Genomic DNA, 26,143 nt, shown 5'->3' with positions numbered 1-26,143 from the left:
GAGACATCCACAGACCTCAAACATAAATGCTGCCCAGGGCCACAGAGGGTGTGGCCGGACAGGGAAGAGACGCTCACTCCCACACGTCATCAGCCTCCGACGGCGTCAGGAGAGTGGCTGGAGTGACCCAGAGCCATCCACATCAAGTCTCCTCAGGCCCTCATTTCCTGAGCTCGCCACCAGCTCCTGTTCTACGGCCAGACGAGCCCAGTTCAGACCCAAATCCAAACCTCAGGATTCACGCTGTTTGGCCATCAGTAAACAGGGCTCTGGAGAAAACAGCTGCCACGTTCACATCTCCGTCCCTCTCCCTTCAGGGGTCCACACAGGGACCCTCAGCAGCTTTCTCGTCCCTGCCCTGGCTCCCGAGCAGCTGCAGCATTCGCCAGGGTGACCTCGATCAGCCGGCATCACTCACCCCTCACGAGACTAGAACCACGGCACTGCCAAGACAGCCTCATTCCTCAGAGCTCGGGATCAGAAGGGCAATGAGGACATACACATACACTTACCAAGGTGGCTGTGCCTGGCCAACGGGAGGCTCGACTAACTACACGCTCCAGTTCTTTCTCTATTGTAATCAGTTAACTTAAGGCCCGGCGTGGTGGCTCATCCCTGTAACCCCCGTGCTTTGAGAGGCCAAGACAGGGGGACTGCTTGAGCCCAGAAGTTTGAGACCAGCCTGGGCAACACAGGGAGACCTCGTCTCTGTAGAAATACAAAAAATTAGCCGCGCACGGTGGCATGCATGTGTAGTCCCAGCTACTCATAAGGCTGAGGTGGGAGGATCGCCTAAGCCTGGGAGGTCGAGGCTGCAGAGAATCGTGATTGCACCACTGCACTCCAGCCTGGGAAACAGAGTGAGGCCCTGTCTCCAAAAAAAAAAAAAGAAAGAAAACGAAATTGTTTAACCTAGCTTTGAGAAATTTGAATGAATGAAAAAGTGAATTTAAAACAATTGCATAATAAATCACCAGTCCCTCCAAGGGAAGTCAGAGGGTGGAACGGGTCATATGTGGGGTGTTTGCCTCACGTATTTTGGTTTTCAAATTTTGACCCTACACATTTGTTACATATTTACAATCTGAAAAAAACAAAAAAACAAGTTATTTATAGCAGAGGACATTGGCATTAAAAAGATAGATTTTCTTCATGCCTGAAAGTGTACATCACATACCACAAGGATCTATACTTTGTGTGGAAACTTCAAAATAAAAAAAGTCACGGGGAGATCAATACCAGCTTTGTCCCACATCTTCAGATGCTCAGCTAACTGCAGTGACTGCTCTCAAATTCCCCACCCATTCCCTCTGGGCAAGTTCCAATAGGTAACAATTAGGGAAAAAAGAAGCTTCAATCCCTCCCATTGCACACCCAACTTTCACAGACCCAAAAGTCCAGCTAAAACCAGTGAAAGAGCAGTGAAAGCCATGCTGGAATCCCCTCTGTGAAACAGACACTCATGTTCACATTTCCAGCGCGAAGGTCACCTCAGAGCCGGGCCAGCCCCGCAGCAGCAAAGCCGTGACACCTGTCACCAGAATTACAGAAGCAACGTCTAGGTCAGAGATTAGTGACTGCCAAAAATAAGGTGAAAGTTGCCCCCCCAAAGCCAGTGAACACGGGAAAACCTGGGCAGGTTTCCTTCGCAAAGAAATTGAAGAAAGTTTAAGATGATCAGAAAAGCAAGAAAGGAGTGCTAAGCGTTACTTACCATATGAGCTGTATGTTAAAAGCTTGTTTTTTTATTTACCAGTGCTAGAAATAAGTTTCATGCCAAGGGTTTATAAAAGAAAAAAAAACTTTGAAAAATATTCATGAGAACTAAGTCGCACAAGAAAAATTAAAACTTGAGAATTACTGAAAAATTTTAGACATCAAATTTTAAAAAAATGAAATGCTTCCTGCATTAGGTACGGATCTGCAGACTCCCACGTGAATCACCAAGTGTGACACACAAACATGGGGATAGGCGTGTATGTCTTTTAGCCGGGAATGGCGGCATGTGCCTGTGGTCCCAGGTACTTGGGAGGCTGAGGTGGGAGGATCACCTGAGCCCAGGAGGTCGAGGTTGCAGTGAGCCGAGATCACACCACTGCACTCAAGCCTGGGTGACAGAGTAAGACCTTGTCTCACAAAGAAAAACAAAAAACAAAAAACAGAAGAATATATTTCTATATTTTATTATTGTCTCTTGGCAAAAAAACTAAACTAGCCCCAATGTTGCCTTAGATGTAATTTAATATTCTCAGTTTACAAAGGGGAAAATGAGGTCAACAGCCAAGACCAAAGAGATAACAATTGCAATGGTGCGTTCAGGGCAATGACTACAATTATAAAATATTCACTTCAATTTCAACCCTCAGCATCAAGGCAGGGGTTCGTCATAATGGGTATTGGAAGCTTAAAGAAAATTTAGGCTCAGCATTAAAAAAAAAAAAAAAAAAAAAGCAGATTTTAATGCTGGCGCAATCACAGGAGACTGCGGCCCAGTCCTCCTGAGCGCTGCAGGTACTCACGGGCACTCCTGGGGTCTTGGGCACGCTACGTCCCTGCCGGACCCGCTACGTCCCTGCCGGACCCGCTACGTCCCTGCCGGTGGCCACACAGAAGAAAAGGCAGTAAAACTTTTTGGGAGTGAGATCAAAAATGTTCAGAGTCTAAAAACATACTTTCTAGGGGGAAAAAAAGAACGAGAAGCTCTCATTCAGGGTATTTGTAAAAGGCTGTTTCTAGCACACTGGTAGATAAAAAGGGCCGGGGCCCTCAGGTTAGCGTCAGCCGGCGCCCGCCTGGCGGGGCGCACACGGACTTACGTCGGTGATAGTGTTCAGGGCTGTGTCTGCCCCAATGCTGAAATCGGAACCCGGCACATTGTTGGACACAGTAGCGGGAACCATGACCATGGGCACACAGAACTCCTCGTGCTTCTCCCGGGCGGCTGACAGCTCCAGGAGTCCCAGGTAGGCCTGTCAGACAAGCGTGGGAGTTGTGGGGCGAGAGGGAAGCAGGGAGGAGGGGGTCTCGCTGGGAGAGCCTCAGGGAGAGCCACCTCCACCACAGCACACAGGGAGCACAGTAGGGCGTCACGAAACCACTACGAGACCAACACAAAGTCGCGTTAAGACCACAGACAAGAATACAAGGATCAGCAGGTTCTAAGCACAAAGGGTGAAGGACAAAATCAGTGAGAAGACTAAACCCTCATGGGTAAGAGTCTCATTTCTGAGGTTCTTACTTTGTTTTTATTTTTTTCTTTTTGAGACAGAGTCTCGCTTTGTCACCCAGGCTAGAGTGCAGTGGCGCAATCTTGGCTCACTGCACCTCTGCCTCCCGGGTTCAAGCGATTCTCCTGCCTTGGCCTCCTGGGTAGCTGGGACTACAGGCACCTGCCACCATGCCCGACTAATTTTTGTATTTTTAGTAGAGACAGGGTTTCACCATGTTGGTCAGGCTGGTCTTGAACTCCTGACCTCAGGTGGTCTGCCTGCTTCAGTCTCCCAAAGTGCTGGGATTACAGGCATGAGCCACTGCGCCCCGCTGGTTCTTACTTTTTCTAAAAGTAAATGGAAAGGTTACCATGGGACTAATCTTCACTGAATAGAAAAATATTAGGGTCTATAGTCCAAAATGTGATTTTAAACAAAATTCTAGGTATAACTACCTTACTCTCTAAGTAGCCACTGGACTCTGGACTCAAGAGAGAGAATGACTTCCACAAACCTGAAATACATCAAGAGCTCACTGAATAGATGAGTCCCAGTTCAGGAGTCAAGCTTTTGCTTCTTGGTTAAGTTACTTTATTGGGAACTGGGTCACTCGTAGGCCACGTCTTACCACCTGCTATTCTGCCGTTCTACAATTCACCAGTGGCAGCTGGTCTGGGAACCTATCATCTCGGATCGTGGCCAGTAGCCAACAAGTAGCTTAATGTTTAGCCAACACAGGGCGCGGCTCACACCCGCAAGACTGGCAAGCGGGTGAAGAGAGAAACGGAAACGTACCTCAAACCCGCCGATGATCAGTAGCGCGTTGATGCTGTGCGTGCGCATCTGCGTGGCGATCTCCTCCAGGTACTTTCCCGGGAGAATGCTGAAAACAGCCAAATGGAGAATGACGTCAGACACCTGGAACTCCACGCAGACCGCGGGACATCACGCTGGGAACCCGAGAAACCACGCTGGTCCCCACCCGGCCTCCCTCCCTAGTCTGTGGTTTTAAGGAGCGGTAAACGTTTGCCATTTCACGCAGGCCACTGTGGCTGGCAGACGGCAGAACGATCAGGAATCTCATCTCGAAATAGTGTTTTAACGAGAAAACGGAATAAAGCATTTCAGCTGATACCTTGACCTAAAAAGAACTCTGCTGCCCCATTCGAAAAAAATAAAAATAAAAACATAATTATTAACGATCATTTTTTTTCTTTTGAGACGGAGTCTCGCTCTGTCACCAGGCTGGAGTGCAGTGGTGCAATCTCGGCTCACTGTAACCTCTGCCTCCCGGGTTCAAGTGATTCTCCTGTCTCCTGCCTCAGCCTCCCGAGTAGCTGGGACGACAGGTGCCCGCCACCACGACTGGCTAATTTTTTGTATTTTTAGTAGAGACAGAGTTTCACCGTGTTGGCCGGGATGGTCTCGATCCCTTGATCTGGTGATGCACCCACCTCGACCCCCCAAAATGCTGGGATGACAGGAGTGAGCCACCACGCCCGGCCCGATAATTGTTTAAATGGAAATCTCCAGTTTCCAAATAACTTACGTATGCATTATCCACTATTGATCTCATTTAAAATCCCATCTGCTCATACTTGCTCTCCCTCCCCCATGCTATCACCAATGGCACATGACAGGGCTAACAAGTGCAACACCAGACTGTGTGCCCCCTGGATCCCATCCCAAACCCACCCAAAGGTTTCATGTTGATTGGAAGAAGTGAAGTACTTGTACTCTTGGTAGATTTATAAGGCAAAAATGTTCAGGCCTGGCCATCAGAGCAGACAAATGGATGCAGCTACTTGCAAAATTACCCTGGCCCCTAAGGTGAGGTTTCTTAAGCCTCTTCAGGACAAGCCCAGAACAGCCAGCGAGTCCTCTCTACATCCTCGAGGGCAACGCCCTGGCCAGCTTATCAAGCACCTGCGCCCGGGGAGTCGGCGGCCAGTCCTCAGCCCCAGGACGCACACCGAGGGATGCATCTGCCTCTACCTAGAGCTTTACCGTCTGGGCCACCGACATGCACAGCTCATGAGAACAGCCAGGAGGCAGCCGCAGAGCTAACCCAGCTCTGAGGCTTCCCAGCAGTGGCTGGGAGTACCAGGGTCCTGGCTGTAAAGCAAAGCAAAGGGTGCAGCTAACTCCCTTGGAACGATAAGCCAGAATTACGTGGAATCCATCATTTATTATATTTGCCAAAAACCACCTTCCTTCCATATGAAATCGTGATCTGCAGTGATGACAGACATTAACATTCGCACCCCTGACATGATCAAAGGTGAGAAGAACTCAGGCTTCATCTACATTTGAAAATTCCATCGTCCCCAGTGATGCAGGGACGCAAGAGTTACTATAGGTCCGAAAAAGAGATTTTTAGACTAGAATTCCTTGGGTCCTTTCTTTGGCTGTGGAAATCTGAGCCTCGAGTCACAGCTGCTCAGGGCCACTGAGCAGGTTCCCACCAATGCTACCTGCTATCTAGGCTGCTTTAGGGTTTGCTTAGAGTGCTGCCTCCACAGCTCTGTGACACCACTCATCTTTATGACCTCCAAGTGGAGGCTTTAGGCTTGCCAGTTGGCTCTTCAAATGAATGGAAATATGAATTAGAGGAAGGCATTCCAAGTTACCTCCGCATCTCTTTTACGCCCTGGGATGCATCCCCAGCTCCCTGGAACACAGGCAGTTCCACTGGAGGGAGGACCGGTAACTACCTGCACCCCTCCCTTAGGGACGCCTTTACAGGAATCGCAAGCGGCATCGGCACCTAGCAATTCTCTTCCAGAACACGGCTCTTCCTTCTTCCTTAAAAGCAGGTCATAGAGTTGAGATTTGGAAGTTACCGTTTTGTCCCAAGAATGGAGCCTCCTTGGCCGGTCCAGCCCCCGACATCTGTCCAGCCGATTTCTTTGATCTAATGTGCAAACACAGAATGAAACAGCTAAAGTGAACAATGAAAGGCAAGTTAGAAAGTACTAAAAACAGCTTTCTGTGCTTTTTCAACAGGCTGCATTCCGGTAAAGATTTGAGAGGCAAGGCTGGGCGCGGTGGCTCATGTTTGTAATCCCAGCACTTTGGGAGGCTGAGGCGGGCGGATCACGAGGTCAGGAGATCAAGACCATCCTGGCCAACACGGAGAAACCCCGTCTCTACTAAAAATACAAAAAATTAGCCAGGTGTGGTGGCAGGCGCCTGTAGTCCCAGCTACTCAGGAGGCTGAGGCAGGAGAATGGCGCGAACCGGGGAGGCAGAGCTTGCAGTGAGCTGAGATCACGCCACTGCACTCCAGCCTGGACGACAGAGCAAGGCTCCGTCTCAAAAAAAAAAAAAAAAAAAAAAAAAAAAGATTCGAGAGGCGTGTGAGACAGCATTTATCGCGATGCCTGGATGAATCAAGGCGAGAAACAGAAGAACAGCAGAGGGGCTGCATTCTCCCTGCCTGTCAGGGCTTCTGCATCTTACCCCCAGCCACGTGTGAGATACGCCGCTCCCCATATCCCGCCTCCGGCAATTAAAAGTAACATGATGGTTTCTAAATTGGTAAAAGATTAAGGGAAAATTTCTTTTCTTACAAACTAGGGAGAAGAAAAGGAAAACAGATTACTAAGCAAACTAATGTAATCACAGAAAGAGGATGCGACTGCGAGGACGGCACGGCCGCGGGAGGAGAACCTGTGGGGCTCGAACCCCAGCTCCGAAGCTTCCGGTCACAAGATTCCGGGTAAGTTCACGGATTTGGCGGACGCACTGCTATGCTGCAGTGAGATCTCCAGGTAAATTACATTAGAAAAAAGATCATTCTATATCAAAAGGTAAATATTGTACAAGGTGTGTGTGTGTGTGTATATATATATATATTTGACAGAACCATATAAATCAGGCTTTTTTTTTTCACATAAATCAGTTTTGAAGGCAATATTTCTTTAAATAAAGCAAATACCAGTTTTAGGTCAATTAATCTTTACAAGTCTGAACAAGAAAGACGGGGAAAGCAAGATCCACCCAGGACAGAACGGTTCCTCGTCCGGTTCCTGCAGCTGAGATGCAGGTGGATGGGCCAACATGGAAAGGGGGCCAGCGGTGGTGGAAGGTGGATCATCTGTGTTCCCGGGGATGCCACTGCGCGTCTCGCCCCTAACTCTCTGCCACTCCTCAGTCTCCTGGGCTGGGGTCTCCTCTTCCCACCCCACTCTTAACAATGGCGCCCTGAGGACTCAGTCCCGGACCTCCTCTCTCTCCTACCTGCACTCAGGCCCTCAGGGAAGCTCTGTGAGTTCTGTGCCTTTAACTACCATGGAGACACTGAAGCCTCCCAAACCTACGTGCTGAACCCACCCCTCCTGAAGACGCCGGGACACAGCGGCTTACTGCACATTTTTGGCCGCGGGGGACACAACTTCACCCTGGCATCCCCAGTCCTGTCCTCGGCCGCGGGACACACCTTCACCCAGCGTCCCCAGTCCTGTCCTCGGCCGCGGGACACGCACCTTCACTGTGGCCTCATGAGTCTCTACTCCTCATCCTTCCTGAAAGCAGTGTCTCTCAGGGCTTCCCATCCTCTTAAGTTGCAACTCTACCCCTTCCATGTGCTCAGGCCAGGAATGGAGTGATTCTTGCCTCCTCTGTTTATGCCTGCGTGTACTTAGCAAGCAAATCCCATGTGCCCTCCGTGCCCTCAATATCTCCAGACCCTTGGAGGTTTCTTGCCATCTGCACAGTAGCCCGTCTGGACCCACCGTCTCTTGCTAGGTGACTGCAAAGCCCCAGCTGGAAGCCCTGCCTCCTGCCTCTGCCTCGATGAACACCAGAGAGTCCCTTTAGAAAGCTCTCGGTGTGGGCCAGTCCCCGCTCAGGACCCCAAATCTCACATAACATAAAAGCCAACCTCCTCAGGCTGCCCACAAACAAGCTGGCCCTGTCCCTGCAGTTCCCATCCTCACTGCCCTGCGCGGCCTCCGAGCTCACAAACAAGCCGGCCCCGCCCCTGCAGTTCCCATCCCCACTGCCCTGCGTGGGCTCGGAGCCCCTGCCCCTGTAAGCATCAGCTCCAGAGCATCCTTTCCCTCCGCCTGGGATGAGTGTCCCTCGAGGGTCCCAAGAGCCGCCTGCTCATCCTCTGACCTGCAGCCTGGGAGCACCTTCCCCAGCGTGGCTGTCTGGGGGAACTCCAGCAGGCCCTCCTCCGCGTGCCTCTGAGCACTGCTCACTGTCCAGAGAGCAGGGGGTCCTCAGTCACTGTTCTCTCTCCCCGTCTAAAATGCAGTCTCCACGGAACCAGAGAGTTGTGCCTGCTGTGCTCACTCATTTAATTCCTCAGCATAAGAACTCCACAAAGTCGGAGGCCGGGCACGGTGGCTCATGCCTGTAATCCCAGCACTTTGGGAGGCCGAGGTGGGTGGGTCACCTGAGGTCAGGAGGTCGAGACCAGCCTGGCCAACATGATGAAACCCCATCTCTACTGAAAATACAAAAATGAGCTGGGCGTGGTGGCGCGTGTCTGTAATTTTGGCTACTCAGGAGGCTGAGGCAGGAGAATCGCTCGAACCCGGGAGGCGGAGGTTGCAGTGAGCCGAGATCACGCCATTGCACTCCAGCTTGGGCAACAGAGCGAGACCTCATCTCAAAAAAAAAAAAAAATTTTCACAAAGCAGGTATTTGTTGGCTAATCAGATAAACAAAGAGCCACCAGTTCAGCCCCCCGTCAGGAGCTCAGAATCCTGTTTCCAGTCCTCCCTCGTGCATCCAGCCCAGTTGGCATCCCTGTGCCTCAGTTTTCTTGTAAGGAAAATGGGGATAACATCTTAGATTCAGTGTGAGGCTTAAATGGGTGAACACACGTAAATCCCGCAGAACAACTGGGTACAGCACACGTCAAGAGGTGTTACCCGTGTTCACTAAGGTTTGTATTTCAGTGGGTGCTTGTGCACACCAGACACCGCCTACTTTCCCTCCAGTGCACGGTTTAAACCAACCGCAGCCTCCGAGACAACACCACCTTCCTTCTCACCTAATGTCAGGGCCATCAGACCCCAGAGGCACTGCCAACCCCCAGCACCTTTTCAGAAAATTCAAAAGCACATCACACCCTGGGCTCCATTTGAGGGCCTGAAACCTACCTTAGGGTGAGATTTCACTCCAGAAGCAATGCCTTAATAAGTAGGCATTCAGTCACAATGTCACAGGATCCTGGACTGAGACAGGATCCTGGACTGAGGCGTGAAAAGGTGTGAGGGCCGTGGAGGGGGCCCCCCATTCCACTGTGCTCGGAGCCAGGGGGTCTGCCCGCCTATGGCGTCCTGGGTGACTCACCTGGCCCTTGGCGAAGCCATCAAAGCCATCGTAGATGGCGAGCATCCTGTGGCCGTCGGCAATGCCCACGCGCACAGCTGAGCGCACGGCCGCGTTCATCCCGGCCGCGGGCGCCCCCACATTGATGACAGCTACGTTGCAATTGGTCTGCAAAACAGAAGGCGGGCAAGCACTGGGTCACGGGCACACGCGAGCTCCATTTGCGGCACGCTGTGGCAGCGGCCCATGCCGAGCCAGGCCTGAAAACTGGTGGCCTCATTCAGCGAGGCAGAGGCCATGAGGGGAGGCCCACAGGAGAGGTCGGGGGCATCGCGGGAGGCCGGCCACCAACCTTTGGGATCTGATCATCCGGCAGCTTGATGGCGAGTCGCTTGTAGGTGTTCAGGTTGCCCGCAAAGCTCCTAAAGGAAGAGGGTGTTGTTGGATCAGAGTTGGGAACACCACACACAACTTGGGGCTCACGCAGAGAAAAGCGGCTTGTCTGCCAGCACTCAATGTGTCTGCCAACTATCTGGGCAGGCGGAGGAGGCCCCAGGATTCCACGTGCGCTGCAGAGCCCTTAACCACGACCCATGGTATTATCCGTGTCTGGAGGAAATGGACTGAGAGAAAAGGGTAAGCTTCTTTTTTTCTTTTTTTTTTTTTTGAGATGGAATCTCGCTCTGTCGCCCGGGCTGGAGTGCAGTGGCCGGATCTCAGCTCACTGCAAGCTCCGCCTCCCGGGTTCACGCCATTCTCCTGCCTCAGCCTCCCGAGTAGCTGGGACTACAGGCGCCCGCCACTTCGCCCGGCTAGTTTTTTTTGTATTTTTAGTAGAGACGGGGTTTCACCGTGTTAGCCAGGATGGTCTCCTGACCTCGTGATCCGCCCGTCTTGGCCTCCCAAAGTGCTGGGATTACAGGCTTGAGCCACCGCGCCCGGCCGAAAAGGGTATGCTTCTACACTCCGTAACTTTCTCTTGCAAAACGAGGGCCACAGCCGGGTGCGGTGGCTCAAGCCTGTAATCCCAGCACTTTGGGAGGCTGAGGCGGGTGAATCATTTGAGGTCAGGAGTTCGAGACCAGCCTGGCCAACATGGTGAAACCCCGTCTGTACTAAAAATACAAAAATTAGCTGGACATGGTGGCACACGCCAGTAGTCCCAGCTCCTTGGAAGGCCGAGGCATGAGAATTTCTTGAACATGGGAGGCAGAGGTTGCAGGGGGCTGAGATGGCACCAGTGCACTCTAGCCTGGGTGACAGAAGAAGACTCCGTTTTTTGTTTTGTTTTGTTTTTAAAAGGCCACATGTCACCTTGTGCCTTAATCTCATTAGCTTCTAAACCACCACCACCTTGCCAAAAAGGACCAATGGCAACTTTAGAAAATGATTTCTCTCTAACCAGTCACCAGGGCCTGCTACTGCAAAAGGGGTGCTGTGAGTCCTGCCTGACTTTCTGAGTTTTCAGACTGACATGGAATAAGCACAACCCCTAAGCACATTTGCAGTGGCCAGGCCCGAGGGGTGTGTGTTCCCGACAGGGCAGAGCTTTCTCCAAAGCACCTCACCTCCCTCGGAGCCGAACCGCATCTTGAAATCTCCTCTCGTCCATCGCCTTCTGCACATCCTGAGTCTTTTAAAACAATGATGAAAAGAAGAAAGAATGTGTCAGAACTTGGTGCACCATGGATGGGGTGGGTGGAGGCTGGCTCGGTCCTTCCCACCAGCCCTCTCCAGTCTGACCCAGGCTGCCGGCAGCCCCAGGGTTAATGGTCTAGACGACCGGCCACCAAGTATAACCTAATGCTGGTTGGCAGCCAGCCCCTCACTGCCCGGCTGTGAGGTCAGAGCCCTGGGGTCTGCTTAGCTCAGGAGGCTTCTGAGGAAAAAGAGGAGGTGTCACCTGCTGTTTGTGGACACAACATTGTGAAGATTTAACCCAAGAGAACAAAGCCGGAGGAAATGAAATCTCTCAGGCATGGTTCTAAGGAATTCTCAATTTGATTATGGTGGGGAAAAACAAAACAAAACAACCAGTTCACTGGAGGATGCGGGACGGGAGTGAGGTCACGGCGGGCGGGGGAGCAGAGGGGCCCGGATGCAGGGCTAGGAGTGATGCATGCCAGGCAGCCCCGGGCAACGTCAGATCTCGGGCAAGTTCTTTCTTGCTCTAAACTTCAATTTCCTCCTCTGTAAGATGAGAAAAATACTCCTCCTTCCAGCAATCTCTAAGGTTATTCAAACATGTCAGACCCTCAGGAAGACGCCTGACAAACAGCAGGTGCACAGGTGCACAGTAGTGGCTCCCTCCGCTTTAACAACAAAGCCACACAAGGGTGGTTTCAAGGTCAGGGCAAGTGACACCGACCGTGATCATCTCTAGACAAGCAGAGACATGAGACACAGGCTCAAAATACATGTACTGCGTGTCGTTCAGTGCTCTGAGCCTTTTAAGCCTACTGCCTCTCACATGCACACAGGCACACACTAATATGCAGACACACACTACCTTGTACTCATACCAACATGCACACATATGCATAGAAACATACCTGCACACACAGACACACACTACCTCACATACACACATGCATATAAACATGCATGCACACACAGACATGCAGACACAATACCTCACATACTCACATACGCATATAAACATACATGCACACAGGGTAACATGCAGACACACTAGCTCTCACTCAAACATGCATACCCATGCATATAAACATACAAACACATGCAGACACAAACTACCTCACACACTCACAAACACACACATATGCATAAACCTGCATGTACATGCATATACAGAGACACACATGCACACACTATACATACATACACACACACACAGACACAAGCCTTCACACACATACACACAAATACTATTTTCTCCCTTGGGCTTTTGGAAATTATGTTTCCAAGGTGACTTTCAACAAGTCCCTGACTTGATTGCTTCATGACTTCTTTGTGTGTGTTAAGAGGCATTTACCTCAGGGTCACTGGAAAGACCCAACAAAACAGGAGTCACGAATGAACTCTGAAAAATAACAGCCGGGCGCGGTGGCTCATGCCTGTAATCCCAGCACTTTGGGAGACCGAGGCGAGCAGATCATGAGGTCAGGAGATCAAGACCATCCTGGCTAACATGGTGAAACCCCGTCTCTACTAAACATACAAAAAAAAAAAAAAAATTAGCCGGGCTTGGTGGCGGGCACCTGTAGTCCCAGCTACTCAGGAGGCTGAGGCAGGAGAATGACATGAACCCAGGAGGCGGAGCTTGCAGTGAGCCAAGATAGCGCACTCCAGCCTGAGCAACAGAACGAGACTCCATGTCTAAATAAATAAATAAATAATAAAATAAACTAAAATAAACTTCGAATGCAGCTAACTTCACAGTCACCTCCACTACTGAACAATGCCTGGAAAGCCGGAACTGCTTTTCCCTTTGTTCATTTGCAGATGGCAGCTCCCTGGCCCGAGAAGGGTGGGTGTATCTTCGGGTGACCAGAGTCATCCCTGTGTCCCATCACAGACCTGAATGTCCTTGGGGATAGGAGGACAGGAAGTGGCTGAAACTGGAGAAGTTTGGGAAGGTCCCACCTTCCCCTACAAAATACTGCCCTGCAGATCTCTCTCACGCCTGCCTCCCTGCCACTCTGTCCACAGATCTCTCTCACACCCGCCTCCCTGCCACTCTGTCCACAGATCTCTCTTGCGCCCGCCTCCCTGCCACTCTGTCCACAGATCTCTCTTGCCTCCCTGTACTCTGTCCTTCTGCAGCGCTGGGTGCACTGGGGCCACCTGGAAACTCTTCGACTGTTGGGATCCCAACACTCTAGACCCATCTCAGGGGAGGTTACAACTACGTGCCACAAGGATGGACGGTAACTTAGAAAACCAAAGAGTGAAGACGGCACAGGTTCTGCAGGTGTGGGTGAGAACACAAGCCTGCTCCCTCCCCATGGGCAGCTCACCTCCTTCTCAGAAAGGCCGTGTAACCCAGCGTGCACCGACGAGACACCCGAGGTACCCAGGCCGGCCCGACAAGCAGCGTCTGTCCCCAGCCGCCCCCGCCCTGCCTGTGGCCATGGGCTGCCCACTCACCATCTGCACGCACTCCATCAGTGGCAGGCGCACGGCGTGGTTCCCGTTCAGCGACACGACGCAAGCTGGGGTGTCCGGGGTGGCCTCTAGCAAGGCGATGACTGCCTCCACCCCCATGCGGCTGGCCTGAAAACCAGGTCCATGTGAGTCAGGGGCAGCCCCCCACCCTGCCCCGTCCCTGTCACCTCCTGCTGTCTTTCCATGACCTCCAATGATCTCAGTCAGGTGCTCACAGCCCTCCCCACCTGCAGCCTAACTCTTCAGAGCAAATCGATTTCCACTCCTTTAGAACCGGCAAGATGGGAACAGAGGGGAGGTCAGGGCCAGACGGAGAGCAGGAGTGTTAAGAGCTGAGTTTGTACTTGGGATTCCTGCTGCCCCGAGTCAGTTTCCAGAAACCCACACAAGGAACACAGCCTTTCTGCCCTGGGGTTGTGTCCTCTGGGGTCCATGTCATCCCAACAGCAGGCACTGCCCTCCCACACTAGGGAGCTCTCCCCGCCTCTGAATGGCTGTAGGCCTAGACACTGGTCTGCACCAAAGGTCTCAAGGATCGTTAAGAAGAGGGCCGGGCCGCTGGCATCTCTGGGGGAGCATTATGCCAGGCTCTGTGGCCAGCTGGTGCCTGCACCTCTCCAGAAACGCTTCCTGCTAGAGACCTTGTGAAGATGCCCAACGCTCCCATCCTCACCAAGATCCTGTCGAATGCCGAGGGGGTCCCTCCTCTCTGCACGTGCCCGAGGATGGTCACACGTGTGTCATAGCCCAGCTGCGTGACGACGAGCTGCAAGGAAACGTCTCGTTAGGATGCGGAACCGTGATGCGGACCCAGCAGCCCAGATCTGGAAGCAGGTACTGGGCACTGAAAAAGGTTTTTCGCTCTTTCTTCAGATCTAAATGGGAAGACTTATTTCTAAATTTTGTTTCCTAGCAGAACATTTAGTATATATAACGGGCAGCTGAAACTCGGTTTTAAAAATAATACTTTTGTTACCCAACAAAATCTTGGCTTGCACCTAGAAAATGAATGCAAGTCACATGTTCGGTGCTTTAACAACAACAACAAAAAGTTTCAGTAGCTTGCATTTAAACTATTACTTATATTTTACAAAAATGTAAACATCTTCCTTTAACCAGCTTAAATTTGTTTAGCTGTGATTTGACAGCACAACCCAGTCCAATCAAGGCACTCCCCTCGCCCCACCCCACAGGCACGCTGGCCCGGTGACCTGGAGAGGCCACTGACTGTCTCTGGAACTCAGCTTACTCCTCTGTAAGAACAGTGGGGCTGGGCTACGTGAATTTCATGGTTCCTTCTTGGTCCATTGTCCTGTGATTTAATTATGAGTAAGTGGGAAATAAAATCTTTGCCTCGACTTTATGGATCGCCACTTATAAATATTGGCAGCTGTCTTTCCCCGGCGCCTGTCACCGTTTTCATATCCAGAGACATGTTTTGCTCCTTCACTGACCATAACAAAGCACAATAAAGAACACGACTTACAAAGGCAGGTGGCGATGCCTTCTGCCCTGCGGCTGCTAGAGCCAGAGCCCGTCCCCAGCCCCGTCTAGAGCAGGAGCCCGGCCCATGGCATCGGAGTCCTCTCCAGATGGGCAGGCACTGAGCAAGCCCCAGGGCATGAAGCCTGCCAGAGCCCGTCCCCTGGCAGGGCCACGAGGACACAGCAGCTTTCTTTGTGAGTAAGAATGTGCTCAGCTGATGCTCTGGGTTACGGGAGGGCACAGGGAATAGCAAGGCGCCGCCTTTTCCCCCTGTGGCAAACAGAAGCCCAGGTCAGCTGCCAAGTGTTCAGTCCTCATTCTCAGAGCAGCTCACGTTTAAGAGCCAGAACACTCTAATCCAAAGAACACGTGTGACCACTCGAGCTGACCTCTGTGTCTGCGGGGGAGTCCCAGAACCTCTAGGGGCTCGGCAAGAGGGGATGCAAGCGGAACAGGCCCCCAGGAGCGGCAGCTGGGTGTTTCCCAGGCCGTCCAACTTCTGAGTCATGATGAAAATGTTTTAAATATCAAGGATAAAAAGTTAATAATTCAGTGTTCTAAACCAAGCCTGCCCATGATGCTAACCTCCCCTGCTTCCAGGCAGAAACCAAGCGAAAGGGAACAGCTGCACGCACTCACCTCTTTGATTTTCTCAGAGGTAATGGGTTTATTTTGGGTATCAATTGCTCCTTCAGCCACAATAATAATATTCAGTCTTTTTTTCCGGGCACGGTTCTGCAGACACAGAAAATTAAAGCTCTCAAATTCCTAATCCCATTCTTAGCAACAACTACAACAAAACCACAGAAATCTGTCTTGGACTGAACTAGCCTCTTTCTGGGCGGGAATCTTTGCCCAGCTTCCTAAGAGCTGCTTCCCAATGACATCAGAAGGTGGTGAAAGGTGCTCTGGATGATAGCAGGGAGGGATGGGGTGAGAGGAGGGACAGGGGTGTGAGGAGGGGCAGGGGTGTGAGGAGGGGCAGGGGTGAGGTGAGGGGCAGGGGTGGGTGAGGGGCAGAGGCGAGGAGAGGGGCAGGGGCGAGGGGCAGGGGTGAAGGGGCAGGGCAGGGCAGCTGTGGCTCACTGGAAGAGAGCTCTTTGGGACTGGGAGCTCACATCACCACCACAGACAGAAATGTGGCCCCCAGCCAGCCCTCGGTGGAGGGCACTGGTGTGACTGACAGGGGTTCCCAAGGGGAAGGACACAGAGATGGACTCCCCACAGGCGCCTCATGCACTCATGCTTTCTGCCTCCCTCCAGAGTGTCCTGCCCCCTCCCTGTAAACCACTCCTCCCCGGCCCCTCCCAGGGGAGGCCCCGAAGCCTGGCCACTGGCATGAAGTTGTATTGCGCACAGGCTCCAGCAGCAGAGAGGCGGGACAGAAAACACAGTGTGAGCGAACACAGGGCCCACACAGCGGGTTCTGGTGGCCACAGTGACACCCGAAAGGCCTTGCACTGCTGGGCCGCCATGGCTGCTGTCCCCATCGTCCTTCCTATGCTCACAGCAGTCACGTGAGCCTAAAGAGGTCATGAAAGGAATACAGCGACCACTCCACGATGTGGGATTAACTCATCCTCAATGGATTCGCTTTCTATAAAGCCCCGCATTAAAGCCCCGCCCGTAGAAAATGGTAGTGGTGGCTGTGTGGAGCCTGGAGCCAACAGTGCCTGAAGTCCACCTGCCAGAGTCAGGCACACGGGGCATTCTAACCAGGCTCACTCTGTCTGAGACTCAGGTCTTAAATGAGACCTCTCCTGCCTTGAGTCTCAGCCTTCATAGAGGAAAACATGCCCCACGCTCACAGTCCATAGAGTGAAATACAAAGTGTGACAAACTGGAGACAGAGAAATATTTTCACTTGCTTAAAATGCCGTCCCACTTGGGATCCTGATTAAAGCAATGCAGCCAGCATCACCCGCTATCGACGGCCACAGGACCCACATTACCTCCGAGAGTTTGACACACATCTGCTCCTCCCAGCCTTGCTCTGGCGGAGACTCCGGAAGGAACACCCAGTCTGCACCGCAGGCCAAGGCACTCACCAGGGCCAGGTACCTATGTGGACAAGGCAACAGCATCAACACCCCAGAAGGATCCTTCCCATGAAGGTACCCCAGGCACCCCACTCAGTGACAGATGGGCAGATCTAATGCCAGGTATGAAGCGGGACGCCAGCCCCTCCAGGACTCTCCGCGGGAGCATTCTGGATGTGGGGTATAGCCTCAGGGAGATGACGCTAAGGGTCCCCAACCCGCACTGCGGACACTGGACCCACCGCAGGTACATACCCACAGTGTCGTCCCATCACCTCCAGAACGAAGGTCCTCTGGTGGCTGGAAGAAAAACAGAGGGAGCCCCGGACACAGCTCAGAAAGCAGAGAAACACAGGGAGCACCCACTCAGCCCTGGACACAGCTCAGAAAGCAGAGAGAAGGGGCTTTGACAGCCGAGTTAGCCAGGAGGCCTGCAAGGACCTAGGCTTCAAAAATGGTTCATTTTCTACTAAGGCAAACGCTATGCAGTAGCCTTCCAGACTCCTGTGAGGAAAATGACTTGAGCCACCTCTGCGCTCTCCAGTTGCACATTTGACACCTCGCCTGCCTGTGCCCAGGACACACTCACACTCCCAGGCCCCGTGCTGGGCTCTTTCCCAGATACCTTCTCTATTGGGCACAGTCGGTGGCTGCTGTCAAGAGCCACGGCTGGATCTCTCCCAGGGAAACAAGTGCGTGCCAGTGTCACTAAGTGGTTAACACCCAGAGACTGGGTCTTCCCAGGGAATGGAAAAATCCAACTGCTCCGAGCAGCCTTCCAACTTAGTGATTTTCCACCAACCGTGGGGTTCACGCCTACGCACTGAGAATGTCCAGTGAAGGCATCACTGGGAACAGGACACACAGAGGACTGGGAGGCACCACACCGGGGACTGGATTCAGCACTCTCTCAGTCTCAAGCACCTCGTCCTTAAAGGGGAGACACTTATTCTATTTACCATTTCACATGGTTTTCATGCAAATTGCTTCAGAAATTGTAGGGTGCCCCACAGAGTCATTAGTGATAATCCGCCGAGTCTAGAGCACCTCGGATCAAATGCACTGGCCCCACCACACTTTGTGAATCCATAGGTTACACAGGGCAGGACATCACTGGCCGCATCTCTCATGAGTGGTGTGGAAAATCCATACCATAGTTTACTTCTTGCCACTCCTTCCGGAGATGTTTGGATAGGACATTCAGATAATTATTATTTTGTTTCTTCCTTTCAAATTCTAATCAACAGCTTTCTTTTATCATCGGGTTAAAAACAAGGAATGTTTTAAAATTAAAAATGGAAAGCAGACCAGAGAACAATTTTCTGGCAATAGTTCCTAAAAGTCAAGTTACGAGCCAGCACCAGGACACCCAATCTGCAGAATGTTCTAGAGCCCGTGGTAACATCTGAGCTGGGCACACATCGGGCCCCACGTGGCCTCCCGCCGGTTCCTCTGAGTGCTTTACCTCTGGGCCGTGGTCATGATGGCGTCAATGACCTCGATGATCCTATGCAGGGCGGAGTCAGTGCCGATGGTCATGTCGGTGCCACAGAAATCATTGTCAATGGAGCCCACCATGCCCACCACGTTGAGGTAGGCGTACTTCTGCACGGCCTCCTTATCGATCTGGCCTGCGTGGGGAGCAAACAGCAACACAACCACCCTAAACAAACACTCTAAACTCTTTGATTTGTTACTGGTATCATTTATGTATTATCATTTTTTTGAGACAGGGTCTCACTCTGTTGACCAGGCTGGAGTGCAGTGGCACCATCATAGCTCGCTGCAGCCTTGAACTCCTGGGCTCAGGCGATCCTCCTGCCTCAGTCTCCTGAGAAGTTAGAACTATGCCTGGCTGATTTCTTAATTTTTTGGTAGAGCCAGACTCTATGTTGCCCAGGCTGGTCTTAAATTCCTGGGCTCAAGAGACCGTCCTGCCTTGGCCTCCCAAAGGGCTGGGATTATAGGTGTGAGCCACTGCCCAGGTCAATTCTTTATTTCCTCAGAACTCAATGCAACCGGATTCTGCATAGTTAAGGAAAGAGAAGCCAGACAAAGCTGGCAGCAGTTACACACAATGGGCACTGTCACCTGGCACTTAGACAAGAGCAGTGGATTCGAAAAATAAAAGAAAGGATCCACATTTGCAATTGGTAAACAAAAATCTCAGTATTTCCTGGCAACAGCTTCCGAGAATGACACGGCTTTGAACACGGATATGTTACAATTATGGAATTGAGAATCTAAGACACTAGGCCATCTTCACACTGATTTCTCACGCATCTGTGGGAAGCTGGATCGTGGGTGGGCATCTACCGCGCACTCAGGACAGACCTAGGCTGCGCAGCTCTGCATAAAGGGAGTCGGAACCATCGAAGGGCCAGGGGCAAGCTTAGGCCCGGACTCGTGGCCGCTGTCCTGCTCTGTACACTCAGTGGGCTGTGCCAGACCAGGACGATGTGGACAAGCAAGAACTGTGAGGCCTGGCTGCTTCCAGCAGGCAGCGTTCTCCGTCCCCTACAAGGATGTTCACAAGCCTGGAGACAGTTGCTTTGCCTCAAAGCCGCCTCTCATCAAGTTGCTATTAAACAATATGCTTCCCTGGTCATATTTAATATTGCATTGAAATTACATAACAACTGCTTCAAGGGAGAAAAACTACACTTTGGGAGGCCGAGGTGGATGGATGACCTGTGGTCAGGAGTTCGAGACCAGCCTGGCCAACACGATGGAACCCCGTCTCTACCAAAAATACAAAAGTTAGCCGGGTGTGGTGGTGCATGTCTGTGATCCTGGCTACTCAGGAGGAAGAGAAGGAGGCAGCAGAATCGCTAGAACCCAGAAGGCAGAGGCTGCAGTGAGCCAAAATCACATCACTGCACTCCAGCCTGGGCAAGGGAGACAGACTCCGTCTCAAAACAAGCAAACCAAAAAACCTACATACACACAGGACTCTCAGAAACGCTTTCCTAAGTAGTGTCAAAGGTGGTACCAGATGATGTATTGGCAGAAATGTATCTAAATAAATAAAGTCTTGTGAGAACTTCAGTTCTAAGGGACCCCAGCGAGCTGGAGGGATACAGTGTGAGGGCTGAAAGGCGGACACTGGTGTCCCAGGCTGCTGGGGACCTGGCCCACCCCACAGCCGAGTGGCTATTTGATTCCTCATCTGTAAATGGGATGATCTAAAAACTGACTTGGATGGCTGTCGTGAGGATTCCATAAAACTATCTGTGTCAAAGGTCAAAGGGTGCCTGGCACATGGTAAGGTTAAATTACTAGCATTCTTATGATTGCTGCTGTTGTGTTTTGAGATCATAAAAAGTCCTGAGATGGTGACTGGAAGATCTGTGAGAACAGGTGCTTCCGCTGCAGTGAAGAGGGAAACGTGTCCGTTCCAAAGCTCTGAAACAGGACAAAAACCCGCAGGACACGGGAGCAGGCGTCCACTCACCATTCCTGGCCAGCTCCTCCAGCAGCCCGCTCCACTCCTTCCGGAAGAGGTTGGCCCCGGTGAGGCTCCCGTCCCCGCCGATCACACACAGGTTGGTGATGCCGCGCTGCAGCAGGTTGCAGGCGGCCTTCAGGCGGCCTTCCCGCGTGCGGAAGGCCTGGCACCGCGCACTGCCAATGATCGTCCCGCCCTGGGAAAGACGACACCAGCTTACTCATCTCCTCACAGCATGACAGAAAGCCAGGTGGATGGCGCACACAGGCTGACTATAAACAGGGGCTGGAATTCACGTTTTTCTCATTTTCACCTTGTCAGTAACTAGCTATGAAAGACTATGATTTTCCTGTTTTTAGTCCCAGACCAGCATTCCACAAAGACAGGCACATCACACCAGGAGGAGCCAGGGAGGGGAGGAGCCAGACACACAGCAGCCATCAGTTAAATACATGGAGCAGGAACCAGCCTGTGGGGTCACAGCAGCCGCCCCAGCACGGGCCAGTGAGCTCAACCAGATGCATGTGGAACCAAAGACGAACCCACTGACCACCAAGCACGCCGGCCAGGACAAGGGAAGTGGCGTGACCAGTGGCCAGGCTCTCCCTCCAGTCTCCCCTTACAGCACCTACAGGTAAAACCAGCAGGAACCTGGGGCCAAGGGGATTTTTTTTTTTTTGCACCACATACCTGCTGCCCCTTTTAAAGAGCTATGTGTTCAGGAACTTAAATTATTTCATCCAGACTTCCAGGGGACATAGACCATGATTCATCACACTTGGTTTTCCAAAAACTAAGAATTGATGGGATTGACAAATGCAGGATTCATTTAAATAAAATCATGAATGCACCAACAAACTCCAGTCCAGACTGGATCCCTAGACGCACGCTGACTTCGTCAAGCAAGGTGCTCATAAGCGCAGCAGGGGTTGTCTCCGTGCTGGAGGCAAGGGCTCTCCCTGACTTCAGTCTGCAGGCAGCTCCCAGGAAACCCCTGCATTGATGTGACTGCCTGCTTCTTCCTTTTTTTTTTTTTTCTTGAGACAGAGTCTCACTCTGTCACCCAGGCTGGAGTGCAGTGGCGCAATCTTGGCTCACTGCAAGCTCCGCTCCTGGGTTCACGCCATTCTCCTGCCTCGGCTTCCCTGGTAGCTGGGATTACAGGCACCCGCCACCACGCCTGTTTTTTTTTTTTTTTTTTTTTTTTTGTATTTTTAGTAGAGACGGGGTTTCACCTTGTTAGCCAGGATGGTCTCCATCTCCTGACCTCGTGATCCGCCCACCTCAGCCTCCCAAAGTGCTGGGATTACAGGCGTGAGCCACCATGCCTGGCCTATGTGTGTGTGTTTCAATACACCAATGGTACATGCACACAGCTCCTTTTCACATATGGAGACTTATTACTATTCCAAATCCCAGAAAAGTTTATATTTTTACATGAAACCTACCATCATTTAATTTGTCAAAGCATTATGAAAAGGTCATAAAAACTGAAATTCACTCCACACGATCCTGTGTCACCAGCACCAAGTGTGACCGAGACCACTTACAACCCGGTCCCCAAGGCAGGTGAGGGTAGGGGCGCAGAGCAGGGCAGGGGTGCTCTCCAGACTCTGCCCGGACAAAAAGCCAGGGGGCAGCATGAGAGCCGGCACGATGGGAGGTAGAGTCAGCAACCCAGAAACTCCCACCAAAAAGACAAAAGAGGTGGCTGCAACTTGGGAACGAAACCAGGATAACTGGACTGCAGAGGAGTGGGTGCCATTCCCATTCCCTCGCTCGCTCGCTCACACACACACACACCACACACACCTACACATACACACACACCCCCCACACAGGCACGCCACACACAGACACACCACACACACACAGACACCACACACACCTATACATACAAGGAAACCACATATACACACATCCCACACACAGATACACACTCACTAGCCACAAACTCACACAGTTAACACATACACACGGGCAAACCACACATACTCAGACTCACACACCTACATACAGACACACACCAAACTCAGTTACATACACACTGAGATTCACACACCACATATACCACATGCAGAAACACAAACTCACTGATACACACACACACTTCAGCCCTCTGTTCACGTCTTCCTACGTCAATCACGACCACAGAATGGAAATGCTCCCCTGTGTGAATTCAGCCCACAACGTCCTGATGTTTTGCAAATGTTGCTCCACCTAACTTCTGTGGTTGTCAAAATTCCCTCCACCTCCCTTCCGATATGGCAGAAATCAGGAGGCGCCCAGTGCAGAGAGAGCCTGAGACCAGCAGGAAGGTGTGGGCCCCACGAGTGTCTTCAGCGGGGAGGCACCGATTTGGATTATTTCTATTAGCAAATACTCAAAGTGAGTCACAGATTAACACATGCATTTCTAAAGATCAAACCAAAAGTAAAGAGCTTCTCACAGTCTGTTCTGTCCACATAATCTCTATCAACTGATCTGAGCTCAAGTGTTCTGGGAATTTACTACACATGAAAGAGTCTCCAACCCAGAGAACCCTGTGGACAGCAGCCCAGTACGCACCACTTGCAGGATGCTGGAGACGCTCTCCCAGTCGGCCTCCGCGATGTTCGCGCCTCCGTCCACCATGCCCTGGTAGCCCTAGGGGAGAAAGGGAGAATCTTTTAAAACTGAGATAAACTTCACTAAATGGGAAGTGATCCTTAAACTATATAAAATGGGAAAAATAACAGTGAATGTTAGATCCTGAGCGTCCGCTGGTCAGAGGACAGGGCAGTTCCAGCGCTGGAGGAAAGCAGGGAACTGTGGGAAGGCCCTCACACCGAGTCCCTAGTAATGGGAACTTCTGCCCCAGAGCTGGCTGAAAGCAGGGAATTGTGGGAAGGCCCTCACACCGAGTCCCTAGTAATGGGAACTTCTGCCCCAGCGCTGGGTGAAAGCAGGGAACTGTGGGAAGGCCCTCACACCGAGTCCCTAGTAATGGGAACTTCTGCCCCAGAGCTGGCTGAAAGCAGGGAATTGTGGGAAGGCCCTCACACCGAGTCCCTAGTAATGGGAACTTCTGCCCCAGCGCTGGGTGAAAGCAGGGAACTGTGGGAAGGCCCTCACACCGAGTCCCTAGTAATGGGAACTTCTGCCCCAGCGCTGGGTGAAAGCAGGGAACTGTGGGAAGGCCCTCACACCGAGTCCCTAGTAATGGGAACTTCTGCCCCAGCGCTGGGTGAAAGCAGGGAACTGTGGGAAGGCCCTCACACCGAGGCCCTAGTAATGGGAACTTCTGCCCCAGCGCTGGGTGAAAGCAGGGAACTGTGGGAAGGCCCTCACACCGAGGCCCTAGTAATGGGAACTTCTGCCCCAGAGCTGCGTGAAAGCAGGGAACTGTGGGAAGGCCCTCACACCGAGTCCCTAGTAATGGGAACTTCTGCCCCAGCGCTGGGTGAAAGCAGGGAATTGTGGGAAGGCCCTCACACCGAGTCCCTAGTAATGGGAACTTCTGCCCCAGAGCTGCATGAAAACAGGGAACTGTGGGAAGGCCGAGCACCGAGTCCCTAGTAATGGGAACTTCTGCCCCAGCGCTGGTTAAAAGCAGGGAATTGTGGGAAGGCCCTCACACCGAGTCCCTAGTAATGGGAACTTCTGCCCCAGCGCTGGTTAAAAGCAGGGAATTGTGGGGAAGTCCTCACACCGAGTCCCTAGTAATGGGAACTTCTGCCCCAGTGCTGGGTGAAAGCAGGGAATTGTGAGGAAGTCCCTCACACCGAGTCCCTAGTAATGGGAACTTCTGCCTAGACTCAGCCTGCGAGTGCAACGAGGAATCAAGCCATTCTCCTATGGCCCAGTGTTTCCTGAGAGGTTGAAAGGGGTCACGTTCACCCAACGTGTTTATCATACTTCAGCACAAACTCACAGGCATACAGTGTTGTCGACCACAGGACATACAAGGGAGCATTTTGTCAGGGGCTCCATCTGCCAAGGCAACCTGGGCCACTTGAGATATATATTAAATATTATTAAACAGCACAGCCGAATAATAATTGTCTGCCTTACCCTCCATTAATGACACTGCACTGCATTAGGGAATCAGATATCAACATGTGAGGACATATTGATAGAAGAAGCCCAAGGACAATTACCTTTCAATGCTAAATGCATCCCCATCTTTTTCTCCACAGAATCTACAAGATTAGGAAATGCAGCAATGCCTATTGGTACCTTCATCTATGTAACTCGCCTTCCACAGGATTTAACCTTAAGAAGGAATAACTATTAGGGATTTAGAAAAGTTCACAATAGATTATTGTTGGATTCATAAGCCCTCCTTAGTGAGGGTCAGGAGGACAGAAAAAAGGAAGAAAGGTTTTTAAAAAGGAAATGATTCATAGATTACGGAGTTCTGTATATAAATTAATCAATGGTGCAGGCACCTTGATAGCTGGCCAATTTGTATACTTATATTTATAAATGTAAATTTCCATCAGAAACATTATATATACATATATGTTTATTTTATTTTGAGACAGAGTCTTGCTCTGTCGCCCAGGCTGCAGTGCAGTGGTGCAATCTTGGCTCACTGCAACCTACATCTCCCGGGTTCAAGTGATTCTCCTACCTCAGCCTCTGGAGTAGCTGGGATTATAGGCACACACTACCACATCTGGCTTTTTTTTTTTTTTTTTTTCCCCAGTAGAGACAGGGTTTCACCATGTTGGCCAGGCTGGTTTCCAACTCCTGACCTCAAGTGATCTGCCTGCCTGGGCCTCCTGAAGTGCTGGGATTACAGGTGTGAGCCACCACGCCTGGCCACGTGTGTGTTTATAATTTAGTGTCATACATGTAATAAACAAGAAAGGAGAAAACAGTCTGGAATGGAACAGAACCCAAAGCAGAGCTGGTTCATTTCAGCGATGGCAGCCCCGTCTGCACCTCCTGAGACCCCCCCAGGCACCCAGCCACTGGCTCACAGGCTGGTATAGGCACTGCTCATCACCAGGCCCCTACCTCCATGGCAAAGCAGTGAAACATCTTCTAAACATAGCCCAGTCTCACTCGAGGGATTATTATTATTATTGTCTCCCCTTGCTCTGAAAACAGATTTCCCTTGCAGTGCAGATGAGCTCAGTGTAGCTGTCCCCCTGGAGGGTGAGGGTGAGCAAGTGTGAGGTCGGACGCAGGCCTCCCCTCTGCACAGGGCACCCTGGGAGGCACCGTTTCTGTTCTGTCCTGCTGCGGGTGCTGTAGTCCACACAAAGACGCACCAGGCACAGACGGCCGCATGCAAAGCCGTGAGTGACTCCTGGAGGCCATATTCCTTAGAATATTTGAAGTACAATAGGTAGGAGGGTGGCTGGGTGGATACATAAATAAAGAGATAACCTAGCCTTGGGGTTGCATTTTTAGTGATCTCTACCACCCCAAACTCCCAGGTTTCTGCTAAGAATTATGCTTCATGCTGCGCGTACAACAGAGCACCTCGTTCTTCAGGTCTGGGAGCAACGCTGAACAAACTGCATCTATGGTGATCTTGACTTTCCAGATTCACT

General features: G+C 51.5%; 1 protein-coding gene across 2 annotated transcripts in view; it reads right to left on the bottom strand.

The window, feature by feature from the left end:
• The window catches only part of PFKP (phosphofructokinase, platelet), a 66,554-nt gene that overhangs the window by 14,024 nt on the left and 26,387 nt on the right, over window positions 1-26,143 (bottom strand). Inside the window, exons 3-16 of one of the 2 annotated variants that reach the window (XM_028825933.2) lie at window positions 23,166-23,243; window positions 20,604-20,793; window positions 18,615-18,780; window positions 17,405-17,449; window positions 17,063-17,171; window positions 15,750-15,845; window positions 14,299-14,391; window positions 13,608-13,733; window positions 11,066-11,130; window positions 9,850-9,919; window positions 9,519-9,665; window positions 6,053-6,123; window positions 4,005-4,092; window positions 2,817-2,969 (exon numbers count right to left, since the gene is read on the bottom strand). In XM_028825933.2, coding sequence (XP_028681766.2) covers window positions 2,817-2,969; window positions 4,005-4,092; window positions 6,053-6,123; window positions 9,519-9,665; window positions 9,850-9,919; window positions 11,066-11,130; window positions 13,608-13,733; window positions 14,299-14,391; window positions 15,750-15,845; window positions 17,063-17,171; window positions 17,405-17,449; window positions 18,615-18,780; window positions 20,604-20,793; window positions 23,166-23,243 — 1,497 coding nt within the window. The remainder of the gene's footprint in view (window positions 1-2,816; window positions 2,970-4,004; window positions 4,093-6,052; window positions 6,124-9,518; window positions 9,666-9,849; window positions 9,920-11,065; window positions 11,131-13,607; window positions 13,734-14,298; window positions 14,392-15,749; window positions 15,846-17,062; window positions 17,172-17,404; window positions 17,450-18,614; window positions 18,781-20,603; window positions 20,794-23,165; window positions 23,244-26,143) is intronic. The other variant, XM_028825935.2, reaches the window with a different exon arrangement.

The sequence above is a fragment of the Macaca mulatta genome, chromosome 9, assembly GCF_049350105.2.
Source record: "Macaca mulatta isolate MMU2019108-1 chromosome 9, T2T-MMU8v2.0, whole genome shotgun sequence".
Taxonomy (NCBI): Eukaryota; Metazoa; Chordata; class Mammalia; order Primates; family Cercopithecidae; genus Macaca; species Macaca mulatta.
The sequence above is the reverse complement of the archived record's forward strand: the minus strand, read 5'-3'. Positions and strand labels throughout refer to the sequence as shown.